Genomic DNA, 15,896 nt, shown 5'->3' with positions numbered 1-15,896 from the left:
TTATGGTCGAAACGTCGTAATAATTTTTTTATTGTTATATATATTATTATTTTATTGTTTCCCTTCAACGTGACTTTACCGAAAGAGCTAAGAATATGAATCCACGTGTGGTCCACCAACCCTCGCTGCTGTTGCTGCCGCCTCTACGCTGCTGGATTACCGCAGCGACGTGGGGTAGCGTGGCCACTACGGACCGGTTTTCCATGGCGTTGGCATTGACGCACATGGACAAACAACAACAACACCGCGCGTGTTTCACTTAAAATGAAACAATATACATATCACAGACGACGTTTCGGGAAAAGACCCTTCTTTATATCACGTACAAATATATGACGACCAATCAGCGATGGCCTTTCAAACGTACGCAGATGTTCAGCGCCAATCAGCGTCGTCGGTTCATCGTCGTTGCTACCCCTCTCCCCTCCCCTTCATGTCGACCTATCAACCAATCGGAAAGCGTCTTTCATTGCCGATGTGCCTCTCCACGTTCAACCAATGGGGTGACGCCGCCTTTCGATGATCGCCGATTTGGTGGGGTTGGGTAGTTGATGGTGGTGGGGTTGGGGGGTTTGGTGGGGGGGGTTGGGGGTTGAGGGGGGTTGGGGGGGTTGGGGGTTGAGGGGGGTGGGGGGGGTTGAGGGGGGTTGGGGGTTGAGGGGGGTTGGGGGGGTTGGGGGGGTTGGGGGTTGAGGGGGGTTGGGGGGGTTGGGGGTTGAGGGGGGTTGGGGGGGTTGGGGGGGTTGAGGGGGGTTGGGGGTTGAGGGGGGGTTGGTTGGAGGGTTAGGGAGGGGGTTGATGGGGGGATAAGGGAGGGGGTTGATGGGGGGAGTTTTGCCAACCAATCGGCGGCGCCGTCTCTGGCGCCATATCGCGCGAGTCAGGCGAGGCGAAGGCTTCTCGCAGGTAACCGCGGTCGCTCGCTGCCAGGCGGCCGCCCTCGCCCTCCTCGCGGTTTAAAATTCAACTCTCAACCCCCCCCCAACCCCTCCACCGCCGCGACTCAACCTCCGCCGGTACCTCGACTCGAACCCCCTCGTTGCTTCGCTTAGGAAGGGAAGGGGGGGATGAGGCGAACGGGAGTTGGTTGACGGCGCTGGTTGTGAGGGGAATCATTGCGAGCGCGCGGCAAATAGCGAAGAATGGCGACCGCTTATCCGTGAGGGGGAAGAAGGAGGAGGAGGCCTTCTGCTGCTGCTGCCGCCGCTGTTTCTTCGTCTTTCGATGTAGTTTGCAGAGCACGGCGACTTAGAACCTCGCGAGCAGCCGGACGACGATGTCGCCGCCGCCGCCTCGGTGTTTGTGGGTCGGGCGGGCGGGCGCTGCGTCGTTGAACGGTCTCATCGCTTTTAGAAAAATCGTCACACTGACGATGGCTTACATGTTCATCATCGGCATGATGATAGCTTCCATATAATAGTGAGCATGATAGCTTCAATATAATCATGCTGATGACTACATTGAAGCTGCAATGTACTCGTCACGCTGATGATAGCTTCCATATGATGATAGCTTCCATAACATGCTGATATATAATCATCAGCATGATGATAGCTTCCATATAATCATCAGCATGCTCGTGATTTTATGGACGCTATCAGCAGCGTGACGAGTATATTAAAAGCTATAAACAGACACTACAACGTGTACCGACGCAACAATGCCATAGCCACAAACACGGATGATTGTGATTATATAAAAGCTGTAAACGCTGTGCATTGTGTAGCGATGTATCGATCCGTCGATTAAAATCATCATGCTGATAATATGAAAGATGTTATGAAAGCTATCAGCACGATGATGGCGTTCATATAATAATTGTGATTATGTAAAAGCTGTAAAAAAAACCTGTGCATTGTTTAGCGATGTATCGATCCGTCGATCATCGGCGTGATTATCATCAGCGTGATTATTTGAAAGATTATTTATATCGAGCAAAATCGACGGTGGTGGCGGTGATGACGAATATCTTTGATAGCAGCAGCAGTGGCGATCATCGTTCCCCCTCCACCCCGCCAAAACGTACTTCGACATATTTTTTGGCAGGAATCCACCTGGAAAAAGAGAGAGGTGGTGGTGGTGTGGGGTGGAAAGTCTCCCAGACTCCAGTTGAGGCTTTCCTTGGGTTTAACCATCGCAAATATAAATCGGTAACCTTAGCGGAGACGGGGGCCCGCCTCGCTATGCGTACAAGTCACACCGAATGTGCGGTGGACACACGAACAAAAACTAATTAATGAGCATCTTAAAGCGCGAAAGCGGTGTTGGTTAGCATCTAGATTTGAAGTTTTCGTGACTTCAAATCCAGATTCTGACGTGACTTTACCCGAAAGAACCAACGACTACGGTGTTGGTTATGTCTGCGGAACGCGCACAGATCTACGAGAGAAAAAAAACACGAAAGCTGTGTTTGGATGTACGGCCTCCGTGTGGGCTGCGGTGGGAAGTACTGTGGGGCACAATGCTACCCACTGCGTTGTACGGTACTTCTATTACCGCGCGTTTCTCGGGGCAATGTGGTAACACAAACAATAGCCCACGGACGCGCAAAGTCGTGGAGTAGAGCGGTAGACTGTTGAGAGACGACGTTGGTTTTCATTAACAAAGTTGACGTGATTTCAAAGCACCGTTGGAGAGAGCTGTACCAAGACCCTTGTTGCATATAAGGCGTTGGGGGAGGAATGGGCCCTCCGCTTTGACTTCTGATTTGGCCGTCGGCTTTGACGCAGAGAGAATCCGCATCGAAGTGTCGACATGCGGGAGAAAGTTCGATTTTCCCCCAGGCTACATCCATTCACAAGCGGATTGCCACCAAGTTCCACAGCGGTGCTTGCAAGCATCAAGGCTGTCCAGTTAGTTTCAGCACGTTTGGATCCAGGCCTTCGTACGCCGTTGCCCGTCCTGGGGGGTTATTTGATAATACAGCCTCCCCCCCCTCCCCTGCTTACGAACGCACGACTTGCGAATATTCGCACTGACGAACGAGTTTACCATGAGGTTTTTTTTATTTTTTTTTAACCGTCTGATTTGCGAGCCCACTGTTTACAGCGTCGCATGCAGATGCGTACAGCGTTTCTTCTTACGCGTTTAACAGTGCTTGCCTTTGTCGATCGGTAAAACACTTTTTAAAACACTGACCGTATGTGCATTTAAATACCGTACATGATTGTGTTCCGACTTGCGTTCGACTTACGAACTGGCCCCAGGAACTGAACACGTACTCTACTTGACCTTGCTATCACTGGTTTGATGAAGGAAGTGCACGTCCGCTTATGATAAAAAAAACAACAACTCGCCAAGCGATGCTGACCGTGGCTGGGAATCGAACGGAGTGGTGGCCCTTTCGTCGGAACAAATTTCCCCTCCACGTTAAGCAGTCGCCTCCGCTCGCTAGTTTACGTTGCTCGCTCAAGACTCGCTTCTTTTTCCCCGAGCTCACTCGACGACCCCTTAGTCTCCACCTCGTAACCTCCACCGTCACTGTTCCCCCTTCATATTGCCATTGCGTGGCTATCACTCATTAACCCCATTCATTAAATCCGTTCATCATCATCATCATTTACTGTCATCAATTTCGCTTTCACCGAATTGACGCATCGCCACAGATGTGCACTCATCACGCTTCCTCGCATCTGTTTCATCTCATCTCCTCCACCTTTGCATTCATACGTTGTGCTGTTGTGAATTATTTGCGAGGCGCCTTATTTAAGGCGCTCTATGAATTCCGCTTAAGATAAGTTCATTATCACGGTGCAGTGTGCTAACCACCAATCCCCCACCCAAAGCTCACATCGACACAAACCTTCACGGTTTCAAACCGAGCGGCGGGCGCTTGGGTGATCGCGGACACACTGCGCGACTCGGCCGGCTGACTCCATCGACCCCTCTGCTACAGTGACACCACGGCAACAAGCCATGGCGGCGGCGGCGTCGGAAGAGGAGTTGCCACCTGCGGTGGACGTGGACCCGCGCGGAGACTTCACGGGCTGGCTGGGCGCGCAGGGCGTCAAGCCCGGCCTGGCGCGCACCCTCGCCACGGACCTGGGAATCGCCGACTACGACTGCCTGCTGGCGTGCACCGAGGACGCCGAGGTGCGCTCCGAGCTGCTCGCCGTGGCCAAGGAGCGCCTGCCCTTCGCGCACTACGCCATCTTCCGCCGCGTCGTCAACGGAGTGCCACCGCGGCGCCAGCCGCACCCGGCCGCGAGGGTACGGAGCGGCGGCGGTGTCGTCGGTGTGTTGGCGAGCCTCGTCCCCCCCCCCCGCCCCCCTCCCCCCGTGCATAGCTTGCAGGGCGCCGCGCTGGCTAGGGGGACGTTGATTCCCTCGCCTGGTATACAGGAGGTCGTGGGTTTGATCCCGACGCTGTATATTTGGAGTTTGCATGTCTCTCTCGCTCCCCGTTGTCACGTAGATTTTGCTCCGGATCCTCTGGTTTTTTCCCCCCCCCCTCTGCATTTAGAATCAACTTGTGTTTAGAGAATTTGGCCGCTGCTGTACATGTCCACGTGGTGAGCCACTTTGTTGAGTTGTCACTTGTGATTGCCAGGTCGCTTCTGAAAAGGAGCTACATAGCTCAATGGGCCTTACCTTGGTAAAATAAAGTTTAGTTTATGAGACCTCCTTTGTCGGTAACAAGATATAGGAATAGGTTTTACCCTTTTAACTGGCACAAAAACTGACACCTTTATTCAAGGCATCATGTTTGCAATAACCACAACACAAGCAGTCAAAATGAAAACAAAAAACACATTATTATTAGAGTTGTCTTTTTTGTTTGCATTTTGACTGCTTGTGTTGTGGTTATTGCAAACATGATGCCTTGAATAAAGGTGTCAGTTTCGTGCCAGTTAAAAGGGGTAAAACCTATTCCTAAAAGTTTAGTTTTATAGCTCTGTAATGTTGTAGTTTTTTTGTAATTTTCCTGTTGTTTTTTTTCTACTCATTGCATGTATGCATGTTGACCTTTTTTCGCACCGCACGTAGCCAACCGTGGTATCGGAGGTGTGAATCCTTGCGCTACTGGCATCATGTCGTGAGACGGAATTCTCCGCTCCAATACCTCGCAGAGCAGTGCACCTGCTCGTGAACTTTAGCAGTCGGGATCTTGTAAGATATTCGTGTATATATATTCATACATACGCACGGCACAGACACGATTGTTGTGTTCCCGGGAGATTTGAAGGTTAATCTGAAAAAATTAGAAGCTGGCCGAAATAGAGGACATTTTTGATTACGAGAAAAACTTAATTTTCGATTTGAATATTAAATCACGAGAGGTAACGTCACTACCATGGCATCGCGTCTGCGCTCATCCTGTCCAGCGGCGTCACGTGGCATTGGCTAACCTGGCTTTCGTTGGCACAGAGACTTCGTTAAATTACTTGTAAATGATCCCAAACTCCAATATTTCCCTTAGAAAATTCCAAAATCTGAAATTTTTTATATATAATGCCCGTCCCTAATTGACGCATGCGCTAGTTTGTTCCACATCTGGCCGCGCAAGCATGCTCGCAAAAGAGATCGCCCGGAGCGCGAGAGGTGAAAAGAATCGTGTGTATGTATGTACGTGCGTTGAACTTCTTTCGCACCGTACGTGGCCAACTGCGCTCGTCGGGAGGTGCGGGGGAAGGACAACAAAATAAACGCAAAAAGCAAAGCCTAGCTGCACAAGTGCGGGGGGAGGGGTGAGCGTGCACGTCTGCTGCTGCTGCGTCTTGCAGGGCGCTAGCGCAACGAGCGAGGCGGATATCCGGCGCACGCTGGGCACGGTGCAGCAGCTGACGGAGCTGGTTCTGTCCGTGCAGAGGCTCACCTCCCCCGAGGCCTTCCTCAACTCGCTGAGCGCCAGCACGCACGGCCGCGCCAGCAGCAAGCGCAAGGCCGGCTCCAGCACAGGCACGGCGACCGTGATGATGCGGCGGCGGTGCGCGCAACAGTCGGCAGCTCGCGCCTCCCGTTATCCAGTGTCAGGTAACACGCCGCTGGTGGATTTCGCCGAGTAACTGGAATGCGGCGGCAGTGGCTTCTTCTTCTTCGGCGTCGTCGTCGTCGTCGTCGTCGTCGGTGGGGGAATTTCTCTCCGCCAGACGGGCGCGTAAAGTCCGTTCCGGTGCATTATCGGTTAACGTCTCGCGGCGGCGAGACGTTAACTCCCTCGCCCTGGTACGCAGGAGGTCACGGGTGCGAACCACAGACCCTGACGACGCCTGTTTTGTAATTGGACGTTGCGTGGCTCTCTCTCCCCGCGCTCGCGAGAATTTTTCTCCGGGTCGTCCGGTTTTCACTCCACGTTTAGAATCAAGATCACGCAGTTCAGAGCATTTGGCTGCTATAAATTTCCACGTGATGAGCCACTTTGAGCTATCGGGGTCTTACCTGGTGAAATAAAAATAGTTTATATTTTATCGTGAGGCGTGTAATGATTCACTGCTCTCCTCCTTTCACTCCAATCCCGCCAGCAATTTGATAAATTGTTACGAATCAAGCTTACGACGTGTTCATTTGCGTTGATTCTTTTATTGGACTCTTAAAAAGTTTGGTGTTACAGCGCCTTGCATTTAGTCGCTGCATAGATTGCGAATTGTACGGCGATCATTCGTTGAGTTGGCATATTATCGATTAAATAACGAGTCGATTCTCACACGCGCGGTTCCACCCGTGCATTGTGACCGAAACCCTGGCGAGTTTTTAGTCGATTGATGGCGTTGCTCTACACACCTCGTCTTGCACTTTGCCCATGCATTCCAGCCACGAGCGTAAACCACCTTGGCGTGTCACGCGAGACTGAGAAACTTGATCATCTCGATCTCGGCGGCAGTGTGGTGCAGTAATTTCCACTCGTGCCTCGCAGCAAATAAGGCCCTGGGTTTTATTCCTGACTCGGGGTGCCTTGGTGCTTGTGGTCTCCTACCCATAATGGATAAGAGGTGTTTGGGTTACATCGCATAAATATTTATTTACGCGATCTAACCTAAAAAAAACCTCTATTTACACGATCTAACCTAAATACCTCTATGGTCTCGAAAGCCTACGTGTCAAACTGATTTCCTACCGTATCTACAAAAATTATCGCGCATAAAAAGTTACCAGTATTGCCCAAACGTCACAATTCTTAAACATTACCTGCAAATTACTCAATTGTAATTACACGTAGCAACATTGCCCCCCGACGGCTAAAACGCGGCAGGACCCTCCTGAAAGCGAGTTGAGACTCGGCGAGTATATCCTGGGGTAACGAGAGGAAAGATGACCTGGAGCCAACAGCTGCTGCGTACACACAAAATCAAACATGGACGTCAATATATGTTATTCTCTGGATGATTAGACGCACTTAATTCGCTATAATTTAACGCCAACATGTTTAATTCTGAGGGTTGGAATGTAGCCAAATTAAGTACATCACCAAATTGAATGTTATGGGTTTTGTGTGCAGTCACCGGTGATTGGGCTCAGACCACTAAGTGATTACACTTGGCAACCTGGTTTAATCACAGCCCATTTTACGTGAGTCTATGGGTCTCTGAGCCTATGGGTCTCTGTGAGTCTGTGGCTCTCTGTGAGCCTATGGCTCTCTGTGAGCCTATGGTTCTCTGTGAGCCTATGGCTCTCTGTGAGCCTATGGGTCTCTGTAAGCCTATGGGTCTCTGTGAGTCTATGGGTCTCTGTGAGTCTATGGGTCTCTGAGGCTGTGGCTCTCTGTGAGCCTATGGCTCTCTGTGAGTCTGTGGCGCTCTGTGAGCCTATGGCTCTCTGTGAGCCTATGGATCTCTGTGAGCCTATCGGTCTCTGTGAGTCTGTGGCTCTCTGTGAGTCTGTGGCTCTCTGTGAGTCTATCGGTCTCTGTGAGTCTATCGGTCTCTGTGAGTCTATCGGTCTCTGTGAGTCTGTGGCTCTCTGTGAGTCTTATCGGTCTCTGTGAGTCTGTGGCTCTCTGTGAGTCTGTGGCTCTCTGTGAGCCTATGGCGCTCTGAGCCTATGGGTCTCTGTGAGTCTATGGCTCTCTGTGAGTCTATCGGTCTCTGTGAGTCTGTGGTTCTCTGTGAGCCTATGGCTCTCTGCGAGTCTATGGGTCTCTGTGAGTCTATCGGTCTCTGTGAGTCTGTGGGTCTCTGTGAGCCTATGGCTCTCTGTGAGTCTATGGGTCTCTGTGAGTCTATCGGTCTCTGTGAGTCTGGGTCTCTGAGCCTATGGGTCTCTGTGAGTCTTATCGGTCTCTGTGAGTCTGTGGCTCTCTGTGAGCCTATGGTTCTCTGTGAGTCTATGGCTCTCTGTGAGCCTATGGGTCTCTGTGAGCCTATGGTTCTCTGTGAGCCTATGGCTCTCTGTGAGTCTTATCGGTCTCTGTGAGTCTGTGGCTCTCTGTGAGTCTATGGGTCTCTGAGCCTATGGGTCTCTGTGAGTCTATGGGTCTCTGTGAGTCTGTGGCTCTCTGTGAGTCTATGGGTCTCTGAGCCTATGGCTCTCTGTGAGTCTTATCGGTCTCTGTGAGTCTGTGGCTCTCTGTGAGCCTATGGGTCTCAGTGAGCCTATGGTTCTCTGTGAGTCTATGGGTCTCTGTGAGTCTGTGGCTCTCTGTGAGTCTGTGGCTCTCTGTGAGCCTGTGGCTCTCTGTGAGTCTATCGGTCTCTGTGAGTCTGTGGCTCTCTGTGAGCCTGTGGCTCTCTGTGAGTCTGTGGCTCTCTGTGAGCCTATGGCTCTCTGTGAGCCTATGGCTCTCTGAGCCTATGGGTCTCTGTGAGTCTATCGGTCTGTGAGCCTGTGGCTCTCTGTGAGTCCGTGGCTCTCTGTGAGCCTATGGCTGTCTGTGAGCCTATGGGTCTCTGTGAGTCTATGGGTCTCTGTGAGTCTATGGGTCTCTGTGAGTCTATGGGTCTCTGTGAGTCTATGGGTCTCTGTGAGTCCGTGGCTCTCTGTGAGCCTATGGCTCTCTGTGAGTCTATGGGTCTCTGTGAGTCTGTGGCTCTCTGTGAGCCTATGGCTCTCTGTGAGCCTGTGGCTCTCCGTGAGTCTATGGCTCTCCGTGTAGAGCTATGCGAGTAGTGGACAACCAGACTCAGACCCGCTCCGCACGCGAGCGCCTGGTCACATAACGGTTGGGCGCTCAGAACCCGGATTCGAACTCGGGGAAACTCGGCGGTGCCGGCTCAGCGCTCCGGCACCCGCCAGTGCCGCGGCGGTCCCGTGCCAGTCGCCACGCGCCGCCACGGTAACGTTTTTGCCGTTTGCTCGACTCGAGCCCTAACGCTGTCGGCGCTCGCCCCTCCCCCACTCCTCCGGCCTCGCCTGACAGGCGGAGCGAGCGAGCGCTACGAGGATGAGGAGCTGCCCTCGGTCGTCATCAACCACCAGGGCATCGCCGTGTACGAGCGCGGCGGCGACGCCGGCGGCGGCGCGGGCTCCGGCGCCGGCGGCGGCGGCGGAGCCGGAGCCGGCGCCGGGGCCGGCGGCCAGGTCAACAACGACGACGGCGAGGACGACGAGAACGAGGAGGAGGAGGAGGACGACGAGGAGGAGGACGAGGAGGAGGAGGAGGAGGAGGACGACGACATTGCCAACCGCGCCGCCTACGACGCGTACCCGCAGCAGCCGCCCCTCGCCCCCCTGGAGAACACCAACGGGCAGGAGCAGCTGGCGCACAAGCGGCGCAAGCACTGAGCTCCGCCGCTCCGCCGCTCCGCCGCTCCGCCGCTCCGCCGCCAGCCCGCCGCCGGCCTCGTCGGCTCTGCACGGTCGCGCTATCTCAGGGTTCCACGTTAAACTCCCCAGCCCCCCACTCGCGCCCGCCCCCGCCTGGCCCTCTGCCACGCGTTGGCCGGGTCGTGCGCCGCGTCCAGCAGGATGTCCGGAACCGAAGTTCCCGAAGAAAGATCCACCCTCTCCCTCCTCCCCTCCCTCCCCCCCCCTCCCCTCCCTCCCCTCCCCCGACCACGGGAAGGGGGGAATGTGGGAGGCACCACCCGGAAGAAGGCTTCGGAGCGAGACGGAGAGAGAGAGAGCCACGTGACGGCACGCTCGTTAATCCCCCCGTGGTGGCAGCCGTGTTGAATCTCTCTCCGGCGTGAGCCCTCTGGGCCTTGACACCCCACCCCACTCCACCGAGCCCACGTTTGCCCATTTTTTTTGTATCTCTTTTACTCCACCCACCCATCCCCGGGCGTGTGTGCGTGCGTGTGTGTGCGTGCGTGTGTGTGCGTGTGTGTGTGTGTGCGCGTGTGTGTGTGCGTGTGCGTGTGTGTGTGCGTGTGTGTGTGCGTGTGCGTGTGTGTGTGTGCGTGTGCGTGCGTGTGCGCGCGCGTGTGCGTGCGTGCGTGTGTGTGCGTGTGTGCGTGCGTGTGTGCGTGCGTGTGTGCGTGCGTGTGTGTGTGTGTGCGTGTGCGTGCGTGTGCGTGCGTGCGTGCGTGCGTGCGTGTGTGTGTGCGTGTGTGTGTGTGTGCGTGTGTGCGTGCGTGTGCGTGTGTGCGTGCGTGTGTGTGCGTGCGTGTGCGTGTGTGTGCGTGTGCGTGCGTGTGCGTGCGTGCGTGCGTGCGTGCGTGTGTGTGTGTGTGCGTGTGTGTGTGTGTGTGTGTGCGTGCGTGTGTGTGTGTGTGTGTGCGTGTGTGTGTGTGTGCGTGTGTGTGTGCGTGTGTGTGTGTGTGTGCGTGCGTGTGTGTGTGTGTGCGTGTGTGTGTGTGTGCGTGTGTGTGTGCGCGCACCATTCACCGGATTGATTTTACCACTGCGGGAGGGGGGTGAGCGGGGTTGGTGGAGGACTGGAGCCGACGAGGTGGGGCGGTTTTTTTAGACAGTCGGTCGTCGGCCGGCGGATCACCGGCAAATTCGATTATTGTCGTGCGGCCGTCTGTACGAGGCGGTGGCGTAGAGCGATGGGGGGGGGGGGGGTTCATGTCCTGCCGAACAAAATCCGGGGGGTTTTGTGGAATTTCGTGTGGTGGTGAGAGAAACGATTGGTCTGTGGCAGGCGTGCGGGAAACCTGCACGGTGTAGCGCGCGGGCTGTGTGTCCGGCTTGTAGCTTTGTTTCACCCGCACTTCCCGATTTGCCCTTCCTCCTCCCCCCCCTCCCCCCCCCGCACACCCGCACCTCCCCGATTGGCACGGCTTTTGGCCACGTTGCGGTGCGTCGGGCCCACCGCTTGCAAACGGCACGCAGATAATCCGCCACCGAAGGCCGTCTTGCACTCGGTGGCTTTCGAGTGCAGAATCGCCTTGACCCGGTTGCTGCGGACGTTAGCGCCGCGCCTCGGTCACTCGTGCGTCGCTCCCGGGGGCCCCTTGCAGCGACGCACGAGTGACCCGGTTACACTCCTCGCGCCTTTGCTGCTGCTGGATGCATTTCAAAAGTCGCAAAACGACCCTCGGGGGGGGGGTGGGGGGCGGGTACGGAAGAGATTCTTCCCCCTCTTGTAAACCGATTGGAAGTCGCCATTCCCACAGTCGTCCACCAGGGCCACCACTCCCCCCCCCCCCCAAAATGACATTCGCAGCCAGCGTTTGGGCGCAATAAAATAAAACGATTATTCACGAATATAAAACGGCGGCGAAACTGTCTCCGGGGGGCGGCAGTGACGACTGCCAGCGGTCGCCATTGAGCAGCCCTGGTTGGCACCGCGTCCTTGCAGGGCTGGCACGGCGTCGCCCCGGTTCGCTCGCGAGCACTGCGGCATTGTGGGAGCGGGTGAGCATGCTTTGGCGCTCCAACCCCCCCCTTCCCTACCCCCTCCACCGCACCCCCTCCACCGCACCCCCTCGCCCCCCACCGGTTCACTGCTCCCGCTTCCAACGCGTCGTGCGTGCGCGAGTCGATTTGGCCGGGTGACGTCGCTGTAAACGTCATTTGGGATATTTTTTTTGTCCTACGCTTTATAATTGCCGTAGGTCTGGGGGTGGTGGGAGGGTGGGGGGGGGGGGGGGTCTGCTTGGATAGGAATTAAACTTTGCTCATGAATTGTCCCGTGACCGCTGCCCTCCTGGCCTGTGTATCCGCAAGTTCGTTTCGAAGACGAGGAGCACGTTGGAAAGCGTTGCGTGACCCACACTCGTTTGTTGCATGATCTTCGCCCGACTGGTTTTAAAATTTAACGTGATCCGCTCCGAAGTCGGGAGGGGGGTGGGGGGTGGGGTGGACGGGGGTGGTCCTGTTATCGTGAACAAAAAAAAAAACGCGTCGTTATCTACCAAGAAAAGCCTCCCCGGGTCTCGCATTCTCTCTTGTTATTAGGGTCCCGCTGCATCGCGTTGCTTTGGCAAATCCCGCTAAGCGAGCGCGTGACTGCACGCTGTCCATACGCAGCCGGGCAGGGAGAGGGGAGCAGAGGGGCGAGTGGGAGGGGAGGGGGGCGGTGGACTCGCAGCATCCCATCCCATGGAAGCATCTGGCGCCGTTCGTTTAGGACGCGGTAGTCGGGGTGGGGGGGGGGCGACACTGCGTCGAGTTGCCGCGTGCCGCTAATTGCGGCTCGCCCCACCCAACCCAAGCGTGTTGCTTCCAGCGATTTGCGCGTTTCTCCAGAGCGGCTCCTTCAACAAACCCCCCCACGCCACCCCCAACAAACGCCCTCGGCGCCCGCAGCCGAGTGATGCAAGCCCTCGGTCGTGCCGGCGAGCGGGTCCAACTGAGACGTCGGCTGGACCCGGGGTGGCTCGGGTTCCAACGTAGTTCCGATTGCAGCAGCATCGTCTGCTCAAACCACACAATTTTTCCTCGCCGCGACCCAATCGCGTTGCAATTACGTCACCGTCGTCACGATCGCGCGATTTCGTTAGCAATTGGCCACCCACACCACATCCCCCACCCCCACCGGCTCTGCCGCTCGGTATAAGTTCCCACATTCCTCTGTGTTTGTCACCCAGATCTCAGCTAGCGCGGCGGTGTGTTTATATCACCCAGGTTGGAGTTACCCGCGGCGTATCGGCTCGCGTGTTGAGGACGATGCGTTGTGGTCTCACGGCCTTTTGGTGTATCCAACGCAGATTTGGCGAATGCCATCGGTCCCGGCGCCGATTTGCGTCCAAGAAATGGGAAAGGGTCAAACGGAATGAGCTCCGGTATGGGCGGCGTCCCCCCAAGACGCCTTGGCCACCCGCAGGAGTGAGAGGCCTCTCAACCCCCACGCCTCGCTTGGTCGTCGTCATTTCTTTTACGCTTGGCAAAATATCTTCATCGGGTCACTAAACCGTGAAAGGTTACAACTTTTCTGCACTCTTGAGTGTGGATTTCCAACAACAACAATAATAATAAACAGCCCCTTGTCATACCCTTTGAGTCTTTCTGGTTAAATCGTCACCTAGGTAGAAAAATATTAGATCGCGACGTTTCGGTCGCAACGCAAGCGTCCGTCATCAGGTGACAAATGGTGAGATGGCTGCTCCAAGCAAGGGATTATTTAAGTAATGTAAGGCGAGCAAACAGAAGGCTAGCAAGCGTCGGCTAATCCGAGGGGAGGGGGCCGGGGTGGGATGGGAGGGGCTGCAATTTATTATTTTTCTACCCACGTGACTTAACCAGAGACCCAAAGGGTATGGATTCCTGCGGTCACGAAAGCTTCAAATCAAGATAGCGCCCTTGTCAATTCGCTGCTGGGTGAAGGGTCTCCCCACGTGGGTCGCCCAGGGAAGGTTTTGCTGGACCATACTTGTTCGCCGGTGCTTTTTTAAAACGAAAATGGGCGTACGAATATTGTTCCAGTTCACGCACCGATTGGGTCACGGGCGACCGGGCCCGCGGGAGCCGTTCGCCCGTTGCCAAGTTTGTTGTTGTTTGTTGCTGCTGCTGTTGCCGTACGCGAGAGGCGGTGTTTGCGGCGTTCGCCTTCCGCCTCTCGCGTGGGAAATGGCCTTCTCGAGAGATCAGAGTCTGGAGGGCGGGGGGGGTGGTGGTGAGGGCATCCGTCCGCTTGCCGGTTACTACCGGAGGTGGCGTCGCTTTCGTGGTTCCAGAATCAATGGGTGGCCAACAAGAGTAACGCGTGGTAGGGCTTTAGCGACCAATGTTATCCGTAATAGAGGGTTTTATTTGCGTTAGATCGCGGAAATACAAGTACGTCGTTAAACCCGCCACCGCCCGACACGGCCAATCGGTAAGGTTTGTCACGTGAACAGAGCTCGCCAATTGGCCACGAATACAGCGACGCACGGCTGTGTGTTGGAGAGTAAACCCACTGCAACATTTGCAGTCCCGAGTACCGTGACCTTTTTTTTGTGTGTGCCAGTAATCACAACTAACGAATCGCAACCAACCGTTTTGCAACTGACTTTTTGCAGTACGCTCGCGGTGACCGTCAAGAAGTGAGCGGGGCTGCCGAGGTTAGCGGTCGCGAGCAAGTCGGCACGGCCCAATTTTCGGCCTCGCCTATGCGCGGGCACCCGTTCCAGCTCCCGGCCCCCGTCCGCTGGGCCCGCGGACCGAGGATCGGCGTGGGCGCGTGGTCGGGGCATTGTGACTGGGGGAGGTGGGGGGGGTGGGGGTCATCGTTGTTTTCGTGTACGCGATCGGCGTTGTCGGAGTGCGGGCCGCGTCGTGTTTAGCCGTCGCGCTCCCATTGCGCGGGGCGCGTCTGTGTAGCGCCGGTTTATTTTTTGTCACATTTTTTTTTTGGGGGGGGGGGGCCGGGGGGGTGGGGCCCCCGTTGCACCGTTCGCCAGGAACCGTTGTTCGCGTCGCCTCCGCCGATACGGGCCCATCGGATTGCGTGGATTGAGAGCCGGCTGTTGCCGTGCGTCGTGGTGGCCGTCGTCTGCTGAAGCCACGGCCGATGCCGTCGGGACGATCTCGGGCAACCTAAAGCCGGATGTCGAAGGGGCCTGGGGTCGCGCTCGGGATAATAGGAGGGCACCGAAGTCTGCTGCTGGTGGTGGTGGTGGTGGGGGGGGGGGGGCTACGTCGTTGTGGGCATTGCAGCCAAATAATTTGTTGTGCCCGCACCTCCGTTCGCCGCGCATCCACGCCTGCCTTGCTTTGAGAGGGCCGACTCGAAAGGCTGCGCCCGTGTCCACGCGTTGTGATGGCCTTGAGGTGGGTGCGGAGGAGTCCCTTTGGCCGCAGCGACGCCGTGGACGTGTGTTGAAGTTCTTTCGCTCCGCCGTACGTAGCGCACCGCGCTCTCGCGGTCTGCGGCCGGGGAGGACAGCGAACTGGACACGCAGAGCTCCGCGTGTTTTTTCAGTCTGGACGTCAAAGTGCATAGTGGCCGGCACCATCAACGTCACCACCCCCCTCCCCCCCTACCTTCCTCATCATGCAGCTACCACCTCAACACGTATGTAAGTTTGAACGTCTGTCGCAACCGTACGTAACCAGCGGTGCTCATCGGAGGTTGCGGGCGAAGGACAACGAGCTAAACAACAACAAAACAGTTGTAAAGCAAATGAGTTTGTCAATCAACGACGGTGCGATTAGTCTTGACACCAGTGCAGTGGTCGGCGCCGCGACGGATCGGCGTTCTCGGTCTTAAAGCGCGTCCGCAAATATTTGGCGATGACCGGTTCGCGCGTGTACACCGTCGGCAAATAAAAGACGCCTCCTTTTTAATCACTGATGATGTTCCTGCTTTGTGCTCGTCTGACATTTTTGTTTCGCAAACCGAACGATTTCGATCCCCGAGGCGCGAGTCGTACGTCCGGTGCACGTCCAACTTGTTGCTTGGCCAGCCGTGCCAGTCGGAGGTAGCGTGCTACACGGCACCACGGCTAACGCGATACCGGGTGTGGTCACGGGGCCTTGACTGGGCCTTTCAATGAGCGTCTGGTGGTCGTGTGTTTTGGGGAAGACCAAGGTGTTCCGGCGTGGTACCCGCCGCACCAACTCGGTGTTCCCCCATGTAAGCCTGCATAGAAGCTTAAAAAAAATAACTCGATTATTATTTGACCAGGTAAGGGCACGCTGAGCAACGTAGCTCT

The 15,896-nt window shown here is 55.8% G+C and overlaps 1 protein-coding gene across 1 annotated transcript; it reads left to right on the top strand.

Moving 5' to 3' along the window:
- Positions 1-820: 820 nt before the first annotated feature.
- On the top strand, positions 821-13,255 carry LOC116956132 (uncharacterized). Its single transcript, XM_076053848.1, has 4 exons — positions 821-906; positions 3,896-4,209; positions 5,724-5,973; positions 9,293-13,255. Exons 2-4 carry the CDS (start codon positions 3,916-3,918, stop codon positions 9,655-9,657), a joined length of 909 nt encoding a protein of 302 aa, XP_075909963.1. The 5' UTR covers positions 821-906; positions 3,896-3,915; the 3' UTR covers positions 9,658-13,255.
- Positions 13,256-15,896: the final 2,641 nt, after the last annotated feature.

This window comes from Petromyzon marinus, chromosome 63, assembly GCF_048934315.1.
Source record: "Petromyzon marinus isolate PM22_M1 ecotype Great Lakes invasive population chromosome 63, UKy_Petmar_22M1.pri1.0, whole genome shotgun sequence".
Taxonomy (NCBI): Eukaryota; Metazoa; Chordata; class Hyperoartia; order Petromyzontiformes; family Petromyzontidae; genus Petromyzon; species Petromyzon marinus.
Note: the sequence above shows the minus strand (reverse complement) of the source record. Positions and strands in the feature narration are given on the sequence as shown.

Coding starts and splice junctions, on each gene's coding strand:
- LOC116956132 (XM_076053848.1), top strand. CDS start 3,916: ATGGCGGCGGCGGCGTCGGAAGAGGAGTTGCCACCTGCGGTGGACGTG. Junction 4,210..5,723: donor AGCCGCACCCGGCCGCGAGG/GTACGGAGCGGC, acceptor TGCGTCTTGCAG/GGCGCTAGCGCAACGAGCGA. Junction 5,974..9,292: donor CTCCCGTTATCCAGTGTCAG/GTAACACGCCGC, acceptor CTCGCCTGACAG/GCGGAGCGAGCGAGCGCTAC.